This window comes from Thamnophis elegans, chromosome Z, assembly GCF_009769535.1.
Source record: "Thamnophis elegans isolate rThaEle1 chromosome Z, rThaEle1.pri, whole genome shotgun sequence".
NCBI classification, from domain to species: domain Eukaryota; kingdom Metazoa; phylum Chordata; class Lepidosauria; order Squamata; family Colubridae; genus Thamnophis; species Thamnophis elegans.
Window position 1 is genome coordinate 137153677 of NC_045558.1, and position 26923 is coordinate 137180599.

Sequence of the window (26923 nt, forward strand, 5' to 3'; positions counted from 1 at the left end):
AGCAGTTCAAATCTCACTTTCTCTTCCATCCTTCCAAGGTTGGTAAAATGAGGACCCAGATTGTTGGGGGCAATAGGCTGATTCTGTAAACCACTTAGAGAGGGATGTAAAGCACTGTAGGTGGTATATAGGACTAAGTGCTATTGCTATTGCTACACACACACACACACACATACACACAAACAAACAAACACACAAACACACATACACTTCTGCCTCCAGAAGTTGTAGGTGCTTCACCCCTGGAGGATTTTTAAGAAAAAAAAACTGACAGTCACCTGCCTGAAATATTATAGGTTCTCCTGGTTGAGCAGAGGGTGAACTGAAAGACCTCCAAGGTCCTTCCAGCTCTATTCTAATTCTAGTTGCAAGTCTTGCATTCCTGTATGACTAAATAGTATTCACACAAAAGCAGGAACGATTAATTGATGCCTTCCAAATGGCCAGTACTATCTAACATACCACCCACAAACCTTAGAAGACAGTCAGCTTTTAAAAGGGAGTGGAAAAAAATTTGAGGCAAACCCATCGTGATCAATATTCAGGCTCAGATTTTGTAAACCACCATGGAAACCTAGAGAGCAATTAATTCCTGTTTAATTAATATTACTTGATAGACTTTGATATTGAGACAGTATGGTGCCAGGAATAGGCAACTCCATACCAGATCTGTTTGATTTACCATCTGATAGAGTTGAATACCCTTCCGGCTTTGATCTTTGAAGGGGAAACTAGACAGCACTCAATCAGATCCAAACCGACAAGGGCAGGTGCCAATGTTGGAAAAACAAATAGAGGCTGGTTGATAATACTAAATGTGATTGTGGGAATGTCTTGCAAGCTTTACATCATATTGGTATGGAATCAGAGGTGGTATTCAGCAGGTTCTGACCACTTCTGGAGAACCAGTAACAGAATTTTTGAGTAGTTCAGATAACCAGTAAATACTACCTCTGACTGGCCCCATCCCCATCTGTTCTCTGCCTCTCGAGTACCAGCTGATCAGGAGGAAAGGGGGATTTTGCTGTAACCTTCCCCTGGAGTGGAGTGGGAATAGGGATTTTGCAATATCCTTCCCCTTCCACACCCACCGCCAAGCCATGCCACCCCCACCAAACCACGCTCACATAACCAGTACTAAACATTTTGAATCCCACCACTGGATGGAATGCCCCACTGAAGGTTCCCTGAGCCTTTGCAAGAATTACATCATCTTGAGAATACTGCTACCCAATGTCTAAATGATCTAGATATCTGGTCAAAAGTTTAGGAATCTAATAACTGCTCATACATAATTTAATTTTTTTTTTTTGCATAATTTTATTCATCATTCATATTGTGCATTTTAAAAAGAATTCACTGTTCTGCTGTTTTATACTTTGATATATATTCTATATGCTGTTTCGATGAATTTTATGCATTAATGCTCTATTCCCTCCCCAGGCTCCAGAGGCTTTCTAGGAGCCTGGGGAAGGTGAAAATACAGAGATCCTTCAGAGGCTTCAGGAACTTCCCTGAAGCCTCTGGAGCATGAAAAAACAGCCCTACGGCCAAACCAGAAATTCACAGAAACCTCCTGAAGTCTCCAGAGGGCGAAAAACTGGCCCTACGGCCCAACCAGAAGTGACTTCCAGTTTGCTCATAGGGCTAGTTTTTTTCCCTCCGGAGCCTTCAGGGAAGCCTCCTGAAGGCTCCGGAGGGTGAAAAACGGCCCTATGGTCAAACTGGAAGTTTGGGAAAGTGACTTCTGGTTTGGCCGTAGGGCTGTTTTTCGCCCTCTGGAGCCTTCAGGAGTCTTCAGGGAAGCCTCCAGAAGATTTCAGAGGGTGAAAAACGGTCCTGTGAGCAAACCAGAAGTCTATTCCCAACTTCGGTTTGCCTGTAGGCCTGGTTTTTCATGCTTCGGAGGTATCAAGGAGGAGCTGACAGGGCAATGCCTTGCGTGACCTAACAAATGGCTCCATGTGCCATAGGTTCGCCGTCATGGTGTTAAGATATAGTAGCTAAAAGAGTGCAAGTATATAATGTACAATATACATAAAGTGATATTCGGATTCAAACAGTCAAGTATAAAAAAGTATGGAGCAGTATACACAAATAAGTAGCAGTAGCAATAGCAATAGCAGTTAGATTTATATACCACTTCATAGGGCTTCAGCCCTCTCTAAAGCGGTTTACAGAGTCAGCATATTACCCCCACAGTCTGGGTCCTCATTTCACCCACCTTGGTAGGATGGAAGGCTAAGTCAACCTTGAGCCGGTGAGAATTGAACTGCCGAACTTCAGATAGCATTCAGCTGAAGTGGCCTGAATACTGCACTCTAACCACTATGCCACCTCGGCTCTAAAGTAAAGAATAAGGGGACCACAAATGTCAGATATGAATGTATAGAGGGGAAAGCACCAATTGTAAAGACACACCAATATGGGACTGCTGTATGAGGGGGGGAAAATTATTATTGTTTGATCTATGTCTTGTTTTGTTTATGCGTTTTTTTTTAAAAAAAGAACTAAGGAGGAATTTCCTGACAGTGAGAACAATTATTCAGTGGAAACGACTTCATCCAGAGGTTATGGGTGCACCAACACTGGAATTTTTAAAGAAGAAATTGAACAACCATTTGTCTGATGTGGGGATAGTTGTTTTCTCAGTAGCTGGCAACCACGCTGAGGAATGCAACATCAGCACAATGATTCTTAATAATTCACGCTGAGGAATGCAATGTCAGCACAATGATCCTTAAGGATCCTTCCTTTATAAGTGTAAAACATGAGATTTGGCATGTAGGCCCATCACATCGCTTGCAGCAGGAAACCATGAGCTATCCATTAACTGTCCAATTGATAACATAGCCATGATCTTTGTCTAGTCATCATTACAAGTGTACTTTGATCAATGAATCAGCTATGCCACGAAGGCTAGCAATACCAATAGCACAATAGCAGTTAGATTATATACCGCTTCATAGGCTTTCAGCCCTCTCTAAGCAGTTTACAGAGTCAGCATATTGCCCCCACAGGCTGGGTCCTCATTTTACCCACCTCGGAAGGATGGAAGGCTGAGTCAACCCTGAGCCAGTGAGATTTGAACCATCGAACTGCAGCTAACAGTCAGCTGAAGTGGCTGCAGGTACTGCACCTAACCACTGCGCCACGTCGGCTCATGAGGCTGTATATGACATAAAAGGGAGCTCCCTCGAGCTGTTCAGGGTGCCTTCCCATTAACCTTCTTCCTGCTTGTGCATTTTTTCTTCATCACAACAACAGTCTGAAATGCTATAGGTCCGTCATGGTGGAACCTACTATGGCACGTGTGCCAGAGGTGCCACAAAGAGCCTTTCTCTGGGCACATGCCCCATTGCCAGCTGCTCTCTAGTGGGTCTGCTGGAGTTCTGGAAACAGCCTGAAAATGCCCCCTCCAAAATGGCCAGAAAACAACCCGAAAAATAGCCAGAAACATGCACACATGCGCCAGCCAGGTGGTCTTCAGATTTTTGGTGCTCCTGCGCATGCGAAGACCAGCTGGCTGGTACCAATGCACATGCTGGAAACCTGAACACCAACTGCTGGCATGTTCATGCACACTGGCCAGCGGTTTTGGGTTTTCTGGCACTGTGGTGCGCACACATGCACATGCATGCATGCACGGATGTTCCAGTATGGGCACTCAGTGTCAAAAAGTCCTGCCATCACTGGTATAGGTTTATTGCCTGATAAGGGGGTTGGAATAGAAACCGCCAAGTCCCTTCCAACTCTGCTGTTCTGTTATCTCTGTTCTGTTATCTGTTCTGTTTATTGTTTTTACACCTTTGTTATGATACTCGGCCCTGAGTTATTGTGAGGCTGGCATCAATCCAAATTGGATAAAATAAAAGTACAGCTTATTTAATTTACTCATACCTTGAGTTCAGCATTATTTCCTCTTTCAAACCACCCTTGACCTCAGGAATCATGTTACATTCCCACTCTTCATAGCAAGATTCTGCAGTGAGCAGATTGACAAAATGACTGCAGTAAATGAATTATGTTCTTTTTTTAAAATTAAGTTTTAAAATCATGAAAATTTGGGACCTGATTAGCTTCTGTATCTGCCCAACATGAGAGCATCTTTAGAACAATATGTCCCCAAATTTTCTTCCCCCATTTTTTTTGCTTCTTGTTGTTTAAATTTTAAAAAGTTTTCAGCAATAGTTGAAGAGTTATTCTAATATAAAATCAACATGTTTCCCTTGACAGTTTACAAGATGTAAGAAAGGGAGAACTGCAAGTAAGCTATTATCTCCCAGGTAATTACCAAATTAAGAATTATTGTTCTTTTCTCCATGTATCAAGGGAATCCTAATAAACAAGAGATAACTATTAACCCAGGTTTAAAAAATCCTCTTACATTAATATCAGCTCAGCATACGAATTAAAAGTAGAAAGAATAAGAAAGATGCACATTTAATCTGAAATTTTAGTTTAGATACTATTCATGAGAGGCTGATTGATTATGCTTCAGCTCATCAGTGGAATGGTGACATTGGAATTACATTTTGATTTGTAGAATGACTATATTATGCACTGAATTGCTTCTATTCAGAACCCTGGTTTTATTCCTTTTTCTGAGACAATATTATTTCTCCTCTCTGCAAACCTCAGAAGGCCTCTTCCTATTGTTCACAAGTATTAGAGTCTGGGGATGTAATCATTGCTGCAATTATTTATCAGGTCTTCTTCTTTCAAATGAGATTACCTTTCAAAGTGTTCCTTCTTGTGATGTGCTTGATCAGGTACATGTGAGTATCCTCACCCACATTCTCAAACTCATCCCCAGTGCCATTTAAATGCTTTCTCTGTCTCCTTCCTTCCTTCCTTCCTTCCTTCTTTCCTTCCTTTCCTTCCTTCCTTCCTTCCTTCCTTTCTTCCAATTTTCTTCCTGATTTCTTTCTTTCTTTCTCTTCTTTCTTTCCCTTCCTTTCTTCTCTCTTTCTTTCCCTTTCTTCCTTATTTCTTTCCCTTCTTTCCTTCCTTTTTTATGTCTTTTTCCTTCCATCCTTCAGTATATCTTCCTACCTTCCTCTTCTTTCTTTTCTTTTCTTTCTTTCTTCTTTCTTTCTTTCTTTCTTTCTTTCTTTTCTTTCTTCCCTTCCTTCCTTCCAATTTTCTTCCTGATTTCTTTCTTTCTTTCTTTTCTTTTCTTTTCTTTCTTTCTTTCTTTCTTTCTTTCCTTCCTTCCTTCCCTTCCTTCCTTATTTCTTCCCTTCTTTCCTTCCATTTTTATTTCTTTTCTTCCATCCTTCAGTATATCTCCTTCCTTCCTTCCTTCCTTCCTTCCGTCCTCTCTCTCTCTCTCTCTCCTTTCTTTTCTTTCTTTCTGCATCTTCCTCTCACCCTCTCTTTCTCCCTCTCCCTCTTTCTCTCAATCTTTCCTCAAATGAAAAATAGTTACTCTATTACTAATTCCATTTGCCCTTAGCCATGCTGAAATTCTTGCACTTCAGAGAAACTTAGTCTCTCCTAATACTGCTGTCTCAGATGAAGCAAGTATTATGCTTTTTATCACAACATGGCATTCCTGAGGAAAATGACATTTTCCTCAGATGTTCACATCCCTCTGCTCCTTGAGGGGGAAAAAATGTGACTGACTTTAAGCTATGGGGATGTCATGGGAAATAAACTACATGTACTCTCTAAAGAATTTTCCTTGCATCCAACCAAATAATGAAAGGTTTGGGGACAATGGAAGTGGATAGCCATTTTTTATAGAATACAAAACCCAAAATGACAAGTTATTCCAGAATGTTCTGTCCATAAAATGAAAAAGAGATGAATCCTTTCCTGTACCATTCGCTCTGAATTGGAATGTTATGCAAGCATCCAAATTAAATCCTGGAAGAGATATCTCACCATGATTTTGACAGATTTCTAGAAGACATATCTTAAAGAGAGAATAAATCAGCTACAAAGCAGAGGTGGGTTCCTACCGGTTCACACCAGTTCAGTCAAACCTACCAAACCGGTTTTAGAAGAGGTTCCACCAGTGGACCCGGAAAGCAGGCCAACACCTACAGAAGAGGTTCCAAAAAATTTTGAAAACCCACCACTGCTACAAAGGTAGTCAAAGATAAATATTGATTTACTCTTCCCCAATATCAATTCTTTCTCAGCCATAAAATCCAGGGCTGTTGTTTGTTAAAGACCACATTCCAAGTATCCCAAAGGTACTTTTTCAAGAGGCAACTGGACTTTGTAGTTTTTCTTTGAAGATTTTTTTTTCTTCTCATCCCTTCTTCAACTCAGAACAGAAGAAGCTTCTTGGATTAGAAGCAAGACGTCTTCCAAAGAAAAACCAGAAAGTCCAGTTGCCTCTTGAAAATGTACCTTTGGGATAACCATGATGGTTGAGAATCTCCATAGACATTTCCAGTATCAAGAGCAAATAATGAGCGTTACATATTGTGTGATTAAGAATATGCATAATAATCAAAACATTGCAACTGTCTGATTCTGAGCTGGAAATATACTGACATAATTTGTAACTCTCACTGAAGGTTTCTCACTCATAATTACCAACATGCTTTGGCATTGGCATTTGCTGTAAAGGAGATCAATGAAAATCCCTCTGTCTTACCCAATGTTAGCCTTGGTTTCCACATTGCTACTGACTATCTTGAGGAAATTACCACTTATCATTTAGCAATGGAATTTCTATCTACAAAAGATAAATTTATCCCCAACTACAAATGCAATGACCAGACCAATACATTAGCAGTCATGGAGGACCCCGTACTAAAACCTGTCTCAATATGGCAATCACACTGTGCAACTACAAGTTTCCTCAGGTGAGAACAGAAATGGAGCAAGGTTGGAAGGTCCAGTAGCTATTTATCATTTTCAGATATTGTGTCCTTATGCTAGCTTCCCCCAAAATATACTAAAGCATCAGCAAGAATAACCAGTTCATGATCTATAATGAAATCAGACCCATTTTTGTTTTTATATAGTATGAAACTTCCTGATACCAACTTGTTACAGTAAGTAAGTAAGTAAGTAAGTAAGTAAGTAAGTAAGTAAGTAAGTAAGTTAGTCAGTCAATCAATCAATCAATCAATCAATCAATCAATCACATCAATCAGTCTCTTATGCTCTTTCTACTAAAACCAGAAGATTGGCTTACACTATGTTTTGGGGGCTGCCTTAAAAAAAATAAGCAAGGATGCAATGAACAAACATACATATTGCATAGTCTATCTTGGAAAAATACCCTTTTTTCCTGTATTGTTTTCTTCTATTTAGATCACATATGGATGTGCTCCACTGATGAACAAGGAAACAGAAGGACATTTTGTCAACTGGATGTTCCCAGATGAGATCACCAGTTTAAAGGAATACTACATTTACTGTTGCATTTTGGTTGGACCTGGGTTGGGTTGATTTCTCTGTACGAGGAGGACAAAGAGCGATTCATTCAAAAGAAGCTTTCTATATTTTCAGAGAGAGGAATCTGCTTTGACTTTATAGAAAATATCCCCCAAGTAATGTACGGTAACGAAGCTGCTGAGATGGTGGAGGAGGCAGATAAATTATACAAAGTCATCATGGGGAGCACAGCCATTGCAGTGATTGTGAATGCTGAAATTACATCTGTGGTGACTTTGAGAGTTATTATCTATGTTTTAGATTCTGATGATATTCTGAAAGAGAGAAAAAAACAAAGTGTGGATTATGACAGCCCAGGTGGAGTTCACCTCCATTCTTATGCAAAGAAGGTTGCCTCTTGGTTTTCTCCATGGTGCACTTTCCTTTGCAATCCACTCAAAAGAACCACAGGATTCCAGCATTTTTGCAGAAGAGAAACCCAAACTTTGACAAAGAAGATGGTTTCATTCGGGATTTCTGGAAAGATGCATTTGAATGCTCATTCTCCAGTGATAGTAAAGATGGGAATTCTAACAGGATCTGCACAGGAGAGGAGAAGCTGGAGACCCTTTCTCAATCTGTGGTTTGAAATGAGCATGACTGGCCATAGCTACAGCATCTATAATGCAGTGTATGCTGTGGCACATGCTTTGACAGCCATGTTTGCCTCCAAAAATGGTAGAATAATTGATGAGAACAGATGGAATCTTTTCTTCCAATCACCATGGCAGGTAATGTTAGCTGATACGAAATTCAGGACTATCATCAGGTCATGTAAAGTGTATTGAATTGCTCATTTGAATCAGAGCAAATTTATCTGTGAGTTTCTAACTTTCTCAATTTTTTATTTTTTTATTTTTATTGATTTATTTATTACTTGGTCAAACATGTACAAGATAACAGGTATAATATCCACATGGAGATGAAACAAAGGAAATGAGTACAAGTAAATGCAGACAGTAGACACAGAACAGTAGGCATGCTGGGTGCGCTTATGCACGCCCCCTTTGTGGACCTCTTAGGAATTGGGTGAGGTCCACCATGGACAGTTTGAGGTTGAAGCTGTGGGGGTCTGAGGATGTAACATGGAATCAGGTAGAGCATGTCCAGGCATTGACCACTCTGTTGGCTGAAGTCATACTTTCTGCAATCTAGTTTTAGCAGTTAACCTTGAGTTGGTATCTAGTGTTTGCCCATGTATTACTGAGGTTGAAACTGAAGTAGTCATTGACAGGTAGGATGTCATAGCAGACAATTTGTGTACTATACTTAGGTCAGTCTGTAGGCGGTATAGTTCCAGGTTGTCCAAGCCCAAAATCATGAGTCTGGTGGCATAAGAGATTCTCTTGCAAGCAGAGACGTGGAGTATTCTTCTTGTGAAATACCTCTGGACTCGCTCACTTTGTATTAATGTCCAATATATTTGTTAGAATTCTCATTTAAAACATGTTCAATTATCATATCTTATTTTGAGATATGATAGATAATGCATAATGCAGAGAACATAATTTTATTCCAGTTCTAAATAGTATAAGATTGAATGCAAATTAACAGCTTACTTTTCACGGAGCATAATTCAAATCGAAATGAGAAAAAAAATACTCATACTTTTTATGGAAACCTGTTAACTTTCTGATTTCTTTTTTTTTCTTGCTGATCTTCTTCTTTTAGGTCCATCATTTTTTGCAGAAAGTCTCCTTTAACAACAGTGCTGGGGAAGATATTTCTTTTGGCCCCAATGGGGAATTAGTAACTGGATTTGATATTCTAAATTGGGTCACATTCCCAAACATGTCCTTTCTGAGAGTTCAAGTTGGAAAGATTGACCCCATGGCTCCCCCAGATAAGCTCCTCACCATTTCTGCCAAGGATGCTGTTTGGCCACTCATATTTAACCAGGTGTGTCACATTTTCTACTTTAAGGGAAATCAATTAGTCACTGCCTCATATCATTAAATGATCTAAATACAACAACAATACTTGGGTTAAATTTTTAGCAGCCACAATTAGAAGAAATAGCCTAAAGAAACACTGTTTTTGAAATATATTTTAAATATACTGACTATATATCAAAGCCAAGAAATTAAAGACACTTGCTCCTGGGGAGGAAAGCTATGGCAAATCTAGACAGCATACTAAAAAGCAGAGACATCACCCTGCCAACAAAAGTGTGTATAGTCAAGGCTATGGTTTTCCAATTGCAATGTATGGCTGTGAAGGTTGGACCATAAGAAAGCTGAGCATCAAAGAATTGAGGCCTTTGAACTGTGGTGCTGGAGAAGATTCCTACAAGTCCTTTGGACTGCAAGGCAATCCAACCAGTCAGTCCTAGAGGAGATCAACCCTGACTGCTCTTTAGAAGACCACATCCTGAAGAGGAAACTCAAGTACTTGGCAACCTATTGAAAAGGAAGGACTAACTGGAGAAGAGCCTATGGCTGGGAAAGACTGAGGGCAAAAGAAGAAAGGGATGACAGAGAATGAGGTGGCTAGATGGAGTCACTGAAGCAGTAGGTGTGAGCTTAATGGACTCCAGAGATGGTAGAGGACAGGAAGGCCTGGAGAAACATTGTCCATGGGGTCGGACATGATTTCGCAGCTAACAACAATATATCAAAATTCTATGTATTGAATATATGATTCAAAAATGAAGAATTTATGCTATAGTATCTGTACCTCTGTCTCTATATCTCCATTGAAAGAGTAGAATCAATCAAAACACAATTGCACAGTATCTATGAAATTCATTAAAGTGATGAAGAAAGGCATTCATCTTCTAAAATAAACCAATCTATGACCAAAGGGATATGATACAATAAACATCTGTCTTACTTCTTTCTATGTTTGTAAAAAAGAATTCTAAAGCTGTTTTAGGAACATTATAGATCAGATCAATCTAATAATTTCAGAGAAAACCTCCCTCCCCCCCCCCCAAGAAAGTCCAGGGCATCAATGAAAAGTCAACCAAGTTTTGAAAGAGATATAGCAAATGTAGAATTTAAAATTGAATCTCAATGAAAGTGTGTTCCAAGAGGGTCCAGATATGAAAACTCTCCCAAAACAGCTCTTGGCTGTGATTTCCTCAGAAGATATGTTAGAATGCTATTCATGGGAATGATCAGTTTATCAGTGCAATAGCTATAAAACAAGATGCAACTGAAGATTTAAAAAACAGTTTTGAATTAGATATGAAGATTTTGGGGTATGTTTAACTGATGAAAAGTACAATTCTAAAATATAAATTCTTGATTCTTGATTTTGTCATTTTGTTGATGAATAGACATTGCCTCTTTCTCTCTGTAATGAGAATGTCCTGTTGGTCATAGCAAGATAAAAGTGGAAGGGAAGTTATCTTGCTGCTATGACTGTCGACTGTGTCCAGAAGGGAAGATAGCTGACCAAATGGGTGAGGAAAGAAATGTATTGAATATATCAGTGACTATATAAATATAATAGTGATAGCGCTTAGACTTATATACCACTTCACAGTACTTTACAATCTTCTCTAAGCAGTTTACAGAGTCAGCATATTGCCCCCAACAATCTGGCTCCTCATTTTAACCCACCTTGGAAGGATGGAAGGCTGAGTCAACCCTGAGCCTGGTGAGATTTGAACTGCTGAACTTCTGGTAGCCAGTGATCAGCAGAAGTAGCCTGCAGTACTACATTCTAACCAGTGACATGCCGTGAGTTTATGGCTGGTGAGGCAGTCCTCTCCCCCGACACCCCACTGACTAAAGCACTTTCTTTCGCCTGCCTGAGCTCGTGGGGTGTCGCGAGAGAGGAGAGAATGCCTGAGCATTGCATTTATTAAAGAAAAAAGAAAAAAAGGAAATTTGAAGGAAAAGAGGGAGCGTGGGGTGGAGGGGCATCAGAAACGTAGAAAGAGAGGAGGAAGAGTGAATGAGACACTGCAGCTTTAAACAGAATGACAGAGTTAAAGCCTCTAAAAAATGCGCCCTCTACTATGAGGCAGGAGAACTGCATGCTTCAACTACCTTGGGATTTTTTAGGCTTTTAACCCTCGCTTAACTCTGCTCGAGTGCCTAAAATGTCAGGCTAGATGAGGCATGCAGTTCTCCTGTCTCATAGCAGAGGGCACTTTTTAGAGGCTTTTTAAACAGGCAGTCATTCATGGTGTTGCAGCAGCTAGCTAGCCTCAGCACTCGCCTTTTCCCATTTACATTTTTTTTTCCTTTTCATGATTGACAGTGGTGAGGCTGGGCCTCCCTGCCTGCACATCACTGATTCTAACCACTGCGTCACCGTGGTTAATAATCTGGCACCTGAATTTTTAATATTATGGTGACTGAAAATCTTGACCTTCCCATTATCATCGTATGATTCAGCAATGAAGTAATTGAATTGAATTCTCATAATTCAACCAGCTATTGATGATAAAACTATCAGTACATTCTAAGAAGCTGGATCAATGGATTTCCTAGATTTGAGTTGTCCCTTCTTCAGGTTCCTTGAATATAATTAAATATTTTTGCAGGAACCAAAGTTTATTAGTGCTGACAATAGCATCTGCATTTAATATACTGTATTGTCTTTCCATAGATTTATACTTATTTTTACTTCATATTCCATACGGATAGCAAATGGTGAGAGCAGTTAGACTTATATATGGCTTCAGAGTGCTTTACAGCACCTCTAAGTGGTTTACAGGAGTCAGCCCTATTACCCCAAAAAATCTGGGTTTCCTCATTTTACTCACCTCGGAAAGATGGAAGGCTGAGTCAACCTTGAGCCTGGTGAGATTTGAACTGTCGAATTGCAGGTCAGCTGGCAGCAGCGAAAGTAGCCTGCTGCAGTTGTGCATTCTAACCATGTGCCACCATGGCTCTAATAGCATTTGAACTTAATACAACAGCATGACTTTCTCTAGATTTATACTTATTTTCACTTCCTAGTCCATACAGAATATATTCCTACGCATTACAGTACATATGGCTGCCTAGGTGGCTTGAAACAAACCATAAAAAAGATTATAAAAATAAACCACATTTGCCACAAGTGCCAGACAAATCAACCTTCTGACTCGACTGCCATTCTAGAGCCATGGGGAAAAAGCCATCTTCCGAGCTTACTCCAAGGCTAAAAGTGCAGGGATTCCTCAAAACTCAAATGAGAGGGGTGATGCAAAAGACCGGGGCAACTAAACAGAAAGTGTGTCTCCAAACTCATTAGATAATAACATTTAACAGAGGCAACCTGGGGGTTGCCCACTTCTCTGATGGCAGATAATCCACCTAAAGCTTGTCTCTGTTACATGCAGGCCTTTAAAAGGGGAGAACCAGAAAGTTGAATTGCACCTGGAGAGTACTTAGGAGTCAGTACAGTTTATGCAGGAATAGAGTAACTCAGGTGTGCCACGAGACAATCTGTAAGGACTTGCCTCTCCTCTCTCCTCGAGAAAGCAAGAGATCTTGAAACAAGCAACATTTCAAAAGGAAACTTGTATTGGGAGATAGTGAGAGCAAGAAGAGTAAGGCAGGATCTGAAATTCCTGCTCAGAACCATTAGATTCAAGGTTGCAGAAACCCTTCCCCCTATATCCAGTCCAAGGTGAGCTAACCACCGGTGTGAAGTTGTTGTGGGAACTCGAGCTGAGAAGGTGATACGAAGTTGTTCTCAGGCATTCCTTCAGAGATGACACAAAACAGATGGCCCAAGGCCTATCCCTCCCCCCTCTCTTCCCAAGAAGCTACAAGGGACAGAAAGATCAGAGATATAAAGTTTGTGAAGGAGAATCCTGGCCCTCCCCTCCAGAATGGAAACAGTCCAGATAGGGCTCTATGGGGACATGACACAACCAGACCTGCAAGTGTCATGCATTGTGGACCAGGTGCTGTTTCCTAAATAGTATTCAGGTAAAGGACATTTTAGCAACCCAAGTAGGATGTCTCAAAAGCTTAGAGAATTCCAAAACATCAAGGTTGTGGTGAATTTGAAGTGCTGTACACAATAGAAGAAGTGTCTCAGGTTTCATCGGTGGGAATCTTTACTGGTCTCTTAGCTTGGTTGTTTTTTTTATTAATTTTTTTTGAAAAAAAACTTTTACAAATGTTTACCTCCCTCCCCCTACCCTCCCCCAACCCCCCCCAACTCCCCCCCTGCCCGACTTCCCAGAACCAATACAGGGTATAAATCTTTAACAAAGATATTCTAAAATAAACTTTTAAAAAGTGAGTATTTGAGCTTTAACTCCTCTTTGCTAGGCTAACTCTAAACAAATTATATCATTCCTTGTTTCTTCAGTCATAAACTATCTGGAATTTCTTAGTCCCATATTTATTTTGAGTATAGTCAATCCATCTTCTCACTCCAGTTTATATCTCTCATTTGAGTGATCCTTGAGATATGCTGATATTTTAGCCATCTCTGCTACATTTGTTACTTTTAATGTCCATTCTTGAATAGTAGGCAGATCTTCCTTCTTCGAGTAATGCGCCACCAAAAGTCTTACTGTGGTTATTAAATGCAAATCAGTTAGCCTCTATAACTGTACAATCAGTAATTATACCTAACAAGAATAACTGAGGGGTAAACTTTATCCTTAAAAAAAACATTTTGCATAATCCACCATATTTTTATCCAAAATGCTTTTACCTTTTTACAAGTCCACCATATATGATAGTATGTAGCATCGAGACAATCACATCTCCAGCATTTAGGTTGTAAATTCGGATATATAGAGGCCAGTTTTTTAGGATCTAAATGTCATCTATAAAACATCTTATAAAAGTTTTCTCTCAAATTTTGAATTGTTTTATCTGCAGATGTTTCACTACTGAATTGATAACATATTAGTTATGCATTTCTCCATGTCTATATACTGTGATTTCCCTGCCACTTTTGGTGGGCGTATGAGTTCCCACTTGGTGGTTCTTTGATTAGCATATTACTGGATCTAGTGTGTAATTAATAATTGATGTTTAAAAAAAGCTACTGTTTCCATGACTGGTTTTCTTTTTGACTTTTTTCTTTCTTTCCAGACTCAGATTATTGTTTCCCATGCCGAGAAGACCAGTATCCAAACAAAAATCAGGATTGTTGTCTTCAAAAAAATATTACTTACTTGACTTATCAAGAGCCTTTGGGGATTTCTTTGGTAGCCATAGCCATCTCCTTATCTTTAATGTCAGCTTTAATACTAGGGATCTTCATTAAACACTTGGACACCCCCATTGTCAAAGCCAACAACAGGAACCTCACCTATACTCTTCTCATTGCTCTCCTGCTCTCCTTCCTTTGCACTTTTCTCTTCATTGGGCAACCTAGCCAAGTGAAATGTCTTTTGCGACAAACAGCTTTTGGCATAATTTTCTCTCTGGCTCTCTCTTGTATATTGGGGAAAACAACCATTGTTGTTCTTGCTTTCATGGCTACTAAGCCAGGATCAAAAATGAGGAAATGGGTGGGGAAAAGGATGGCTCTTTCTATTGTCTTACCATGCTGCCTGATACAATTCACCATTTGTGCAGTGTGGTTAGCAAATTTTCCCCCTTTCTCCGATTCCGACATGCACTCCATGGCTAAAGAAATTCTCCTGCAATGTAATGAGGGTTCAACCACAATGTTTTATGCTGTCCTTGGCTTCATGGGGTTCTTGACTGCTGTCAGTTTCATGGTGGCCTTCCTAGCTAGGAATTTACCTGACAGCTTCAATGAAGCCAAATTTATCACCTTCAGCATGTTGGTCTTTTGCAGTGTCTGGCTAACGTTTGTTCCTACCTATTTGAGCACCAAGGGAAAATACATGGTGGCTGTGGAGATCTTCTCCATTTTGGCTTCAGCAGCTGGATTACTGCTCTGCATATTTTCCCCCAAATGCTATATCATTATACTGAGGCCTGATCTCAATAAGAAAAAGCAACTAAAAAAGAGATAAATTGATTTTTTATGCACGAAGCTTTGCATGAAACAGAACTGACTATTTTTACCATTTCTTGTACTTTGGTGTTCTATCTTTTTTGTTGTGGGGATTGAGGAGAGGTCTGGAAAAAGATGATGTTGTCAAATTGCTTCTTAGCTACCCTGACATAATTTACCTTATTCATGATGAACATTTCCCTATCTTTTTCAGCTTGGTTGCTTATTTGATGAGCCATTATTTATTGATAATTTTTCTATCCCTCTCCATTTCATTTAATTATTCTATGTAATGTACATATACATTAAAGTCCATATACATTAAAACTTTGTATGCAAAATAAATTGTAACCAAATTTAATAAGTAAAATGATTAAAAAAATTGTGAAAAAGGATACAAGAGAGTGCATTTTAGTTAAGTATGATATAACTATTTAGCAGACCCCTGTTGAAAGGAAAATCCATCTGGTTCAATTCCAAGCTGGGAGAAAGACGCTGGAAACAACATGGAGGCTGATTGGAAGGAGAGTTTATTGATGAATTGAAATACACACAAAGACAGCATGCAGTTCTGGGACAACTGAATAAATGGAGGAGTAGGTGGATGGATTTTTATAGTTTCTATAAACTTTGAAATTTGGGATTTATGATATATGGGACTTGTGTTTCTAAAAGGGTGTTGATCAGTTCCTATTGTGGCTAATGGCTTTTGTCCTGTGCTGAATCTTGGGTGAGGAGATGCTAGGTCTAATCTTACCATTCTGCTTTTGTTAGCTGTCAAACCTTGCCACAAGGAGTTTTGAAATATCTTGTCCTTAAATTGACTTCTGCTGGCGGTATTCGCTTTGCTTATGAATGGAGCCATCTAAATAGTTGGCTTCCTCTTTCAATAAGCTCTTTATCTCCATAAGTGACCAAGCCTATTGTCAAAACCACCTTTTAAGGAGTTTCTGAAAGACCCAACAAGTTGGAGACCAGGTTAGATCCTAGGTCCTAGTGACAAAATCCCATAGGCAACAGGACTAATAATATGCCTCTCCTGCTGGGCTATATATAAAATACCTTGAATTGACAGCACTGGGCTAATGCTGCAAAAATTGGTCACTCTGGGTTAAATTTGATGGGAAACAACCTAGGTACATTTCTTATTCTTATTCTGACACCATGACAGATATTGTAACTTGTCTTTTTTTAAAAAGTTAAGGGTATTTTGTATTGCAAAGTCCCATTTGTACCATTTTATTAGCAATTGTGCAAATAGAATAGAATAGAATAGAATAGAATAGAATAGAATTCTTTATTGGCCAAATATGATTTGACACACAAGGAATTTGTCTTTGGTGTATATGCTCTCAGTGTACATAAAAATGCAACATACACTCATCAAGAATCATAAGATAACAAGCATTTCAACAAGCATTTAAACACAAGCCACTTATTATCTCATCAAAAACAAAATAATGGTCTCCTCCAGGAATCACCATGTTTTCTTAACAAAACAACATCATCGAAGACTGCATAGAAGACCACTTCAATTCAGCTATAATCAACATTATGCTTATAAAGCAACACTTGAACCCCAGGGCACAACAATAATCATGGCTGTCTCAGAGCCATTGTTACCAGTTGTCTCCCTCTGTTCCCCTTTGCCAGAATATCTGCTCAAACCCTGATGATACAAATTTGCACTCTCGTGGATCTTCAAGTAGATGACGGGGGATTTTTCTGATTAGGTTCCCTCTCGGATAGAAACCTAGAATTAATCGCTAGGTTACCTATTGGAATAAAGCAATCTTTCCTGAACAATTTCATTCTGTAGGATGAAAGACAGAGACATTTTCATGCGTTTGCTTCTCCTGGTGTTCCTGGTGAAGAAAATAGAGACTCTGAGCTGCCCTGCAAGTGATGCTTTACTTGTTCCACATGAGTGGTACCAACCTGGTGACCTCGTCATTGGTGGGATGGTGTCCCACATCATTTACAACCTTTATGAAATTAACTTTGAGGAATATCCTTGTGTAACCTCTTATGATATACCAAAGTAAGGATGATTTTTATTTTTCTAATCTTAATCAGTTCCCCCAAAACTGCTCATGTGAATAAAAGGTTTTCAGCATAGCATGAATATCTAATCGAAGTCTTCTGTCTTTCAAATGTTATTTGTTATGGGAGAATACATTTTTTTAAACTTTACATTATGGTATAGTATTTGTCACCCAATGTATGAAACCTTGGTTCAAAAGATCTTTTAAAAAGCTGAAGGATGCTTTTTAAAAAAAATAAAATCTGTATTGTCACTCTTAATAAAACATACTGTATATACAATAAATGACTGATTTATTTTATTTATTTTTATTTATTTCATTTGTCAATCATGTCAGGCCTGTAGCCATCTTTTCTTTTGGATCTTTGGCCTGCCACACTTTCTATTATTTTACTATACATTTTCCATTGTAGGGAAAATGGGAGAAGGGAATTGTACAGAGCTAAATGATATGTAGCCATAACAAAAAAATTTCTAGAAAGCCAAGGTCATCCTTTGTCTTTGCACCATGCACCTGAGTGGAACTGGATGAGTGGAACTGCCAGCATGGCAGTGGAAGATTGTGATGGACGTGTGGGTACAAGAACTTTCAACTGGGTGGGGAAAACTGAGAAGCTTTCAGATTCGGGTTTCCCCAGATGTGCCAATAAGGCGCTCTTAATAAATTGGAACTTTGAGGAATCCTTTGCCTTGGATTCTGATTTAATTTTGGATGCTATTTGGAACCCTGACAAATTGTTTACAAGTTAATAGGTATAAGAATAAACATGAGTATGAATGAAATGGGTACAAATAAATGGAATCAGAAGGACAGGGACGGTAGGCAGGATGGTGCGCTTATGCACACCCCTTACAGACCTCTTAGGAATGAGGAGAAGTCAGCAGTAGACAGTGTTAGGTTAAAATTAGGGGGGGGGGGTTGAGATGTAATAATGGAGTCAGGTAGAGCATTCCAGGTATTGACCATTCTGTTGCAGAAGTCGTATTCTCTGCAATCGAGTTTGGAGCAGTTTACCTTAAGTTTATATCTCTTGTGTGTGCTTGTATTATTGCAGTTGAAGCTGAAGTAGTCATTGACCAGTAGGACATTGTAGTGGTTAATTTTATGTACTATGCTTAAGTCTAACCGTAGGCATCAGAGTTCTAGGTATAGTTGAAGCCCAAAATTTCAAGCCTGGTGGCACAAGGTATTCTGCTGTGAGCAGAGGAGTGGAGTATTCTTCTCATGAAATACCTCTGGACTTGCTTGATTGTATTAATGTCTGAAAGAGCCAAGGTGGCGCAGTGGTTAAATGCAGCACTGCAGGCTACTGCTAGATCAGCAGTTCAGCGGTTCAAATCTCACCGGCTCAGGGTTGACTCAGCCTTCCATCCTTCCGAGGTGGGTAAAATGAGGACCCAGATTGTTGGGGGCAATATGCTGACTCTCTGTAAACTGCTTAGAGAGGCCTGAAAGGCCTATGAAGCGGTATATAAGTCTACTGCTATTGCTATTGATATACAGTGAGGATTCCAGACAGATGAGTTATGTTCAAGAACTGATCTAGCAAAGGTTTTGTATGCCGTAGTTCTCAATACAATATTACCAGAGGAGGACCTTTATAATATTAGGTTAACAACTCTTAATGCCTTTTATGCAATGCTGTTACTGATGGCTGATACATGTTCATATTCTACTTTGTGGGGAAAAAAATGTTAAAAAATAAACATGGTTCAATGAAAATAGCACCATTTATATTCCTTGTAGCAGATAATTGTTGCAAATGATGCAAATATTGTAGAAAAAGCAAAGTTTGACCTTTGTATAAAGAATTCAGCATTTTGGAAAACCTTTCACTTTCCTATTTTCATAAGCGAAAGGCGTGATTGTTATTCACATAGAAATCAGTCAATCAGAATAGAGCTGAAAGGGGCGTAGTGCAACTTCCTGTTCAATCAGGTGACCTTATATCATTTCAGACAGGTGACTGTCCACCTTCTCTTAAAGAACCTCTGGTGATGAAGCAGCTATAACTTCTAAAGGCAAGTTGTTCCACTGGTTAATTTTCCTTACTGTTAGGAAGTTTCTCCTTAATTCCAGGTTGCTTCTCTCCTTGATAAATTTCCATCCATGTTTTCATGTATTGTTTTCTGGTGCTTTGGCGAATAACTTCACCTGTTCTTCTTTGTGGTAGCCTAACCCTAACCCTCAAATACACAAATACTCTATTATGTCAACCTATCATATATCATGATATCAAAGCACTATTTATGCTTCTTGTGGCAGATGTTTGTTCCAAATCGTGCAAATACTACAGAAAAAAGCAAATTTTAATTTTGCATAAAGCGTTCAGCATTTTAGAAAATATTTTTACTTTCCTAATTACATTCCAACTTTAATCAGAGAAAGAAATATTTGTTATTCATATAGAAACGATGCCACCTTAAGAGAATTGTCAACTTTCTTTTTCAACTGGGGTATTTAAATCATTTTCAGTGTCATCTATCTACTTCAGCAAGAGACAGAAATGCTTCTTCTTCTTATAGAAATCTTGCCACCTTGCCAGAATTGTTTTTCACTGGGTGCATTTAACCTATTTTCAGTGTCATAACCAAATTCTACCAGCACGTCCTCGCCTTGGCCTTTGCTGTGAAGGAGATCAATGAGGACTCCCAGATCTTACCCAATGTCACTCTTGGGTTCCACATCTATGACAGTTACAACAACCCAAGGTTGACCTACCACACCACTCTGGACCTGCTTTTCAAATCCCAGGAATTTGTTCCTAACTACAAATGTGATAGCCAGAAGAATCTCATGGCTATTATTGGAGGACTAGGTTTTGATACATCATTTTATATAGCTGAAATTATAAGATTCTTCAAGATTCCACAAGTAAGTTCTGAAAAGGTTGAAAAGAAAAAAATAATCTTATTGTTGCTATGGAATAATTATTATGCATCAAAAATTAGACTTAGGTTTGTGTTAATATGTTCTGCATGGCTTAAAGTCTAATTTAGACAACCAGCTAAATATGAGCCAGCAGTGTGCAGCGGTAGCCAAAAAAGCCAATGCAATCCTAAAGTGCATTAATAGAGATATATAATCTAGATGAAATGAGATACTAATACCACTCTATAAAGCCCTAGTAAGATCACACCTAGAGTGTAGCATCCAGTTTTGGTCACTACACTATAAAAAAGATGTTGAGACTCTAAAAAAAGTACAGAGGAGAACAACCAGGATGATTAGAGGACTGGAGGCTAAAACATATGAAGAACAGTTGTGGCAACGGGGCGCAGGTAGTCTAGGGAAAAGAAGGACCAGGGGAGACATGATAGCAGTGTTCCAATATTTGAGGGGCTGCCCCAGAGAGGAGGGGTTCAAGCTATTTTCCAAAGCACCTGAAGGCCAGACAAGGAATATTGGATGGAAACTGACCAAGAAAAGGTTCAAGCTAGAAATAAGGAGGGACTTTATGACAGTGAGAACAATCAACCAATGGACCAGAAGTTGCCCTTGGAAGTTGTGGGAACTTCATCACTTGGGATTTTCAAAAGGAGATTGGACTGCCATTTGTCAGAAATGGTGTAGGGTCTCCTGCTTCAGTGGGGGTTAGACTGAATAACCTATAAGGTTCCTTCCAACTCTGTTAATCTGAGATTTAGCTGTCTTTTCTGAAACTACAATGCCAGTTACCTAAATTAAGTGTCTGAAGATATTTCATAGCTGAGGGAAGATTTGAACAGCTTCTGTTAAAACAATTGATCTGGTTCATGTGTTTGAAATATTTATATAAAAAAAACATTTCTATGTTCTTAAAAGGATGCTAGGGGAAAATGTCCCTTGGATATATTTTATGTGAAAACTAGACTAGAAAAATTAGGTTTGATAAGAGCCGAGGTGGAATGCAGTACTGCAGGCTACTTCAGCTGACTGCTAGCTGCAGTTCAGCAGTTCAAATCTCACCAGGCTCAAGGTTGACTCATCCTTCCATCCTTCCAAGGTGGGTAAAATGGGAACCCAGAGTGTTGGGGGGCAATACATTGACTTAGAGAGGGCTGTAAAAGCACTATGAAGTGGTATATAAGGCTAAGTGCTTTTGCGATTGATCAATAAACACAACAGAATACTCCTGGACTTTCTTTTTAGCTGACCTACATCTCCTTAGCCCAGGAGACCTTGGATGTTTTCCAATCCAAGAAATTTGTTACTACGTTTTCAAAAGAATGCTAGGGAGAAAATATTCCTTGGATATATTTTATATGAAAACACGATAGCAAAATTACATTCGATCTAAAGACTCAATAGAATAGTACTGGATTTTCTTTTAGCTATCCTACGGCTCATTAGTCCAAGAGGAATTTCAGACCAGTAAGCTTTCTTCACTTTATTTCATGGTCCCCGAAGAGGACCATCAGAACATTGGGATTGTCCAACTGCTTCGCCATTTCAGGTGGACTTGGATCGGAATATTTTCTGTTGATAATATCCACGGAGAAAACTTCTTACAGAAAATGCAGCCCTTGCTTTCACAGAACGGAATCTGCTCATCGTTTATACAGAGGCTTTCGCAAGGGGTCCACGTGGAAGAATTCCACACAGTTGATCGAAGGCTGTCACTTACTTCTTTTCGTTTGTTGAATAGCAAAGCCAACACATTTCTTGTCTATGGAGAATCCAGGAGCATTACAGAGCTAACATTTGTAAGATTTCTGATCGATCCCGAAAGCAAGGAACCTGCATTATTTGGAAAGGTGTGGATCATGACTGCCCAGTTTGATTTTGTACTATCAGGCACTCAAATCACATTGGATCTCAGCATGTACAATGGGGCTGTTTCCTTCACCGTTCATTCAACAGCAGTCGCAGGGTTCAAGGAATTTCTTCAGACCATCAATCCTCTTTCAGTCTACAGAGATGTGTTTCGGCAGGATGTTTGGGAACAAGCATTTGATTGTTCTTTTTCAAAGCCAGAGTTACAAGAAACACACAGTAGGAAGTGCACTGGGGAGATGAAGCTGGAAGATCTTCCATCACCTGTCTTTGAAATGGAAATGACTGGCCAAAGCTACAGTGTCTACAATGCTGCTTATGCTGTGGCTCATGCTTTGCAAGCTCTACACATGTTGAGGTTCAATAGGAGGAAAACCATGATAGGCAAAACACCTGATGTTCCACAGCTGCAGCCTTGGCAGGTATTCCTTTTATACTGGACTCTTCTTTTCTCTCAATGAGCAGTTTGACGTAAAATTATCTTTTGAACACATTGTGGAAACTCTTAATATTCTATATGTAGAATTAACTTAAATATCAGAATAAGCATAGAAACAAGGAAGAATTTATTGATAGTGAGAACAATTAATTAGTGGGAAAACTTGCCTTCAGAAATTGTAGATGCTCCATAACTGGAGATTTCTATGAAGACATTGGACAATCATTGGTCTGAATTGTCGTAGAGTCTTTTCCTTGACCAGGCTGTTGTGCTAGAAGACCTCCAATGTCCCTATGTAATTCTGTTGTATCGAGATACAAGGGAATGTGGTGGCTCAGTTGCTAAGACACTGAGCTTGTCGATCAGAAAGATTGGCAGTTCAGAGGTTCAAATCCCTAGCATCACATAACGGAGTGAGCTCCCATTACTTGTCCCAGCTTCTGCCAACCTAGCAGTTTGAAAGCATGTAAAAATACAAGTAGAAAAATAGGGATCACCTTTGGTGGTAAGGTAACAGCGTTCTGTGCATCTTTGGTGTTTAGTCATGCTGGCACATTACCATGGAGACGTCTTTGGACGGCGCTGGCTCTTATTTTGAAACAGAGATGAGCACTGCCCCCTAGAGTCAGGAACAACTAGCACATATATGTGAAGGGAACCTTTAACTTTATCTATTGAGATACAGAAAAAAGTGGTTTCTCTTGTTATTCTGTCATTCAAGTAGTCTGCCATTCTGATCATCCAGAACCTGCTGGATGTTGTTGGTAGCAGTTATTGAATAAATTACCATAGCCTGCAGAGTCAGAGATAGTTAAAAGGATTTGGATTACTTTTCATTGTCTCTTCCAAAAATAATCAATTCTCTAAGAACTTATTGTGTGGCCCATGAATGTTTCATGAATGACGAGTTGAGCTTTCTGCCTATATCAGAGATTTAAAAGAATGAAGTGGTGGTCCTTTTGCAATGTGGCATCCATAGTATGAAACAATCCTATGTTAAAATCTCTACCTCTCATCTATCTATCAAAGAATGCTTGAGTCTCAGATTCTAAAATCTGGCTAAAAGAAATTAGTCAGAACTCAGACTCTCAAATACCTTTGTACCAATGGGGAAAGATTAAGTATACTCTATCTTGAATTAGTTTGTCAAGTAGGGGACCTAAAAGATAACATAAGGAAGTTACATAATTCCAAAAACCAATTTTCATTCTGCTTCAGTTCATTGTTACATTTTCTTAAGCTAATATCAAATAAATAATAGAGTGGAAATGTACATTTCCATTCAATATTGCTTATCAAATTTCTAAGTGTAAATATTTAATAATGGTTATTGGAATGGGAAGAGTGATTGAATGAAACTTCAATATCTTGTTCTTTTCTCTGTTATATTGCCTTCAATTGTCTATCTCTTTCATTCTCTTTCACGTAGCTCCACCCATTTCTTCAAGGCATTGCTTTTAACAATTCAGCTGGGGAGAGAGTTTTCCTGAATGAGAAAGGGGAAGCAACAGGTGGATTCGACATCACCAACCTGATCACTTTTCCAAACAGATCCTTTCAGAGAGTAAGAGTGGGAAAGCTGGATCTAGAGGCTCCAAAAGGGAAGAAATTATTCATTGATGAAGACATGATTTTCTGGAACCCAGCTTTTAACCAGGTTTTAAATTATTGTATCAATCATGTTTTAATCCATTATGTTCTGGAATTGAACATAATGTCTTTAGAAATCTGATTTCTGGTTTTTGAAAATAAACAGTGGCACATTGTTTTCAAATGTTGTTGATTATCACCAGTGGTGAAATTCATTTTTTTACTACCAGTTTACTACCAGTTCTGTGGGCGTGGCTTGTAGAAAGATACTGCAAAATCCCTATTGACCCCCAATCAGCTGGGACTCAGGAGGCAGAGAATAGATGGGGGCGGGGCCAGTCAGAGGTGGTATTTCTCGGTTCTCTGAACTACTCAAAATTTCCGCTACCAGTTCTCCGGAACCTGTCAAAACCTGCTGAATTTCACCCATGATTATCTTCCTGAGGTGAAAATAGAGATACTGAAAGGTGTACTGAAGGTCTGGCAGCGAGAGATAGAAGTAGAGATGGAGGAAACATTTAGCATGGAGATACAAAATCACAACGGAGTATGTAAAGCAGGCCCAAAAATCAATAAGGATTGAAGTACTAAAACAAGCAAGAGATGATGGATAGAAATGGAATACTTCCTAATATAAGATTTGTGCTAGTAATTTTTAGAGTAGAGATAGATATTAGAAAGAAGAAAAATATTGTTCCCTATATTCTTATATGATATTTTAAAATCAGTATGTAGATGAATAGATCAGAAATTGAAAGATGATTGTGTTTTGTACATCTAAATAATATTATTATGGTTACTAGTAATGTGTATTAAAATATTGAATAATTAAATGATGAAGGGTTATATGCATGGTAAAGCAAATTCTACAATGTTAAATACTTTGATTGTAATATTTATAACGTTACTATAATGTTGTAAGTATAACTAATGTAAATAATACAAAATCCCAAGGGAGGAGTATGGAAAACTGACCAAAAAATCAACAAGAATTGAAATAATAAAACAGGCAAGAGATGATGGATAGAAATAAAATACCTATTTATAGGATTTGTGTTATTAAGATGCAGAATAGTGGTACAAACTAGAAAGGAGGGAAATATTATTATGCATATTTCTATATATTATTTTTATGTAGACGGAAGAATTAGAAGTTGAATGCTGAGGGTATTATATACAATGCTATTTTAATGATGTGAGTATGATTAATGTAATTAAGATTACTAAAATTATCAATATTATTATCCTTATTTGGTATCAAAACTAACGATACCCAGATTCCAAACTTTTTGTACATCATTCTAATTTGCTGATGAAGTTAATAAATTCAGTATTCTTTTGGGAAGTCAAAAATAATTTCCCTGCATAAAGGAACAAAATATTGCAAACTATTTTAAATCTCACACTTTTCAAAAGCATTTATGGTTATCACCAGGTTCTACCGGTTTCTCGATGCAATGACCCTTGTTTCCCTGGATATTGGAAGAAAGGGATTGAGGGGGATCAGTTCTGCTGCTATGACTGTGTTCCATGCCCAGAAGGGAAGATTTCAAATCAAAATGGTAAGCTAGGAATTCTACCATTTTTCATTAGATTTAAGCAAACTTTAATAAAATACTTGGATGCCTAAAATTAATCAAGCAATTTTCAATATTATGGAATGCATAGATGATAAAACTCCTCGATTTTTCTTCCAGATATGGAAGATTGCTTTGAATGTTCAGAAGATCAATATCCAAATAAAGAAAAGAAAGGTTGTATCCTGAAACTGTTGGTCTTTCTAACTTTTGAAGAAACCTTAGGAATTGTTTTAGCCTCAGCAGCTCTTTGTTTCTTCTTCTTGACATCTTGGGTACTTGGAACTTTCATTAAGCACCAAGATACTCCCATTGTCAAAGCCAACAACAGGTCCCTCACCTACACCCTCCTTGTATCTCTTCTGCTCTGTTTTCTCTCCTCTTTGCTCTTCCTCAGCCAACCTGGCAAAGTGACCTGCTTTCTCCGGCAACCAACTTTTGGCATCACCTTCTCAGTGGCCATTTCTAGTGTACTGGCCAAAACCATAACTGTGGTTGTGGCTTTCATGGCCACTAAACCAGGATCTCAGATGAGGAAGTGGGTGGGGAAAAGATTGGCTTTTTCTATTGTCCTCTCATGCTCCCTCTTACAAGTATGTACGTGTATACTTTGGTTGTCAACATCTTCCCCATTCCCTGAGTTGGACATGCACTCAGAGCTCCAAGAAATGATTTTGCAGTGCAATGAGGGGTCAGCTTTCTTCTATTGTGTCTTGGGCTACATGGGTATTTTGGCCATTGCCAGCTTTATTGTGGCTTTCCTTGCCCGTAAATTACCCGACAGCTTTAACGAAGCCACGTTCATCACCTTCAGCATGTTGGCCTTTTGCAGTGTGTGGATCTCCTTCTTTCCAGCCTATATGAGCACAAAAGGAAAAGCCATGGTAGCTGTGGAGGTCTTCTCCATCTTGGCCTCCAGCACTGCATTACTGGGATGCATATTCCTCCCAAAATGCTACATCATTGTTTTTCGCCCTAACCTCAACCACAGGGAGCAACTCACAAAGAGAAAATAGTACATCCTGGGATTTTTCTGGCTCAGCAGAAGTTTTGAAAAAAAAAAAAAAGGGATAGAAAGAATGCTTTCTACAGAAAACTTGTATAATAAACTTACAGAAATATATATATATATATATATATATATATATATATATATATATATATATATATATATATATATATATATATATATATATATATATATTTCTTTTAAAGAAACATTTATGTAGGAGTTTCAT

General features: G+C 38.7%; 1 protein-coding gene across 1 annotated transcript; it reads left to right on the forward strand.

Moving 5' to 3' along the window:
* Window positions 1–6788: 6788 nt before the first annotated feature.
* Window positions 6789–26701, forward strand: LOC116522003 (vomeronasal type-2 receptor 26-like). The gene is made up of 8 exons (XM_032236592.1): window positions 6789–6824; window positions 7279–7406; window positions 17099–17320; window positions 19907–20198; window positions 21638–22501; window positions 23948–24082; window positions 25544–25670; window positions 25806–26701. The coding sequence occupies exons 1-8, from the start codon at window positions 6789–6791 to the stop codon at window positions 26699–26701; spliced, it is 2700 nt and encodes an 899-aa protein (XP_032092483.1).
* The last annotated feature ends 222 nt before the right edge of the window (window positions 26702–26923 follow it).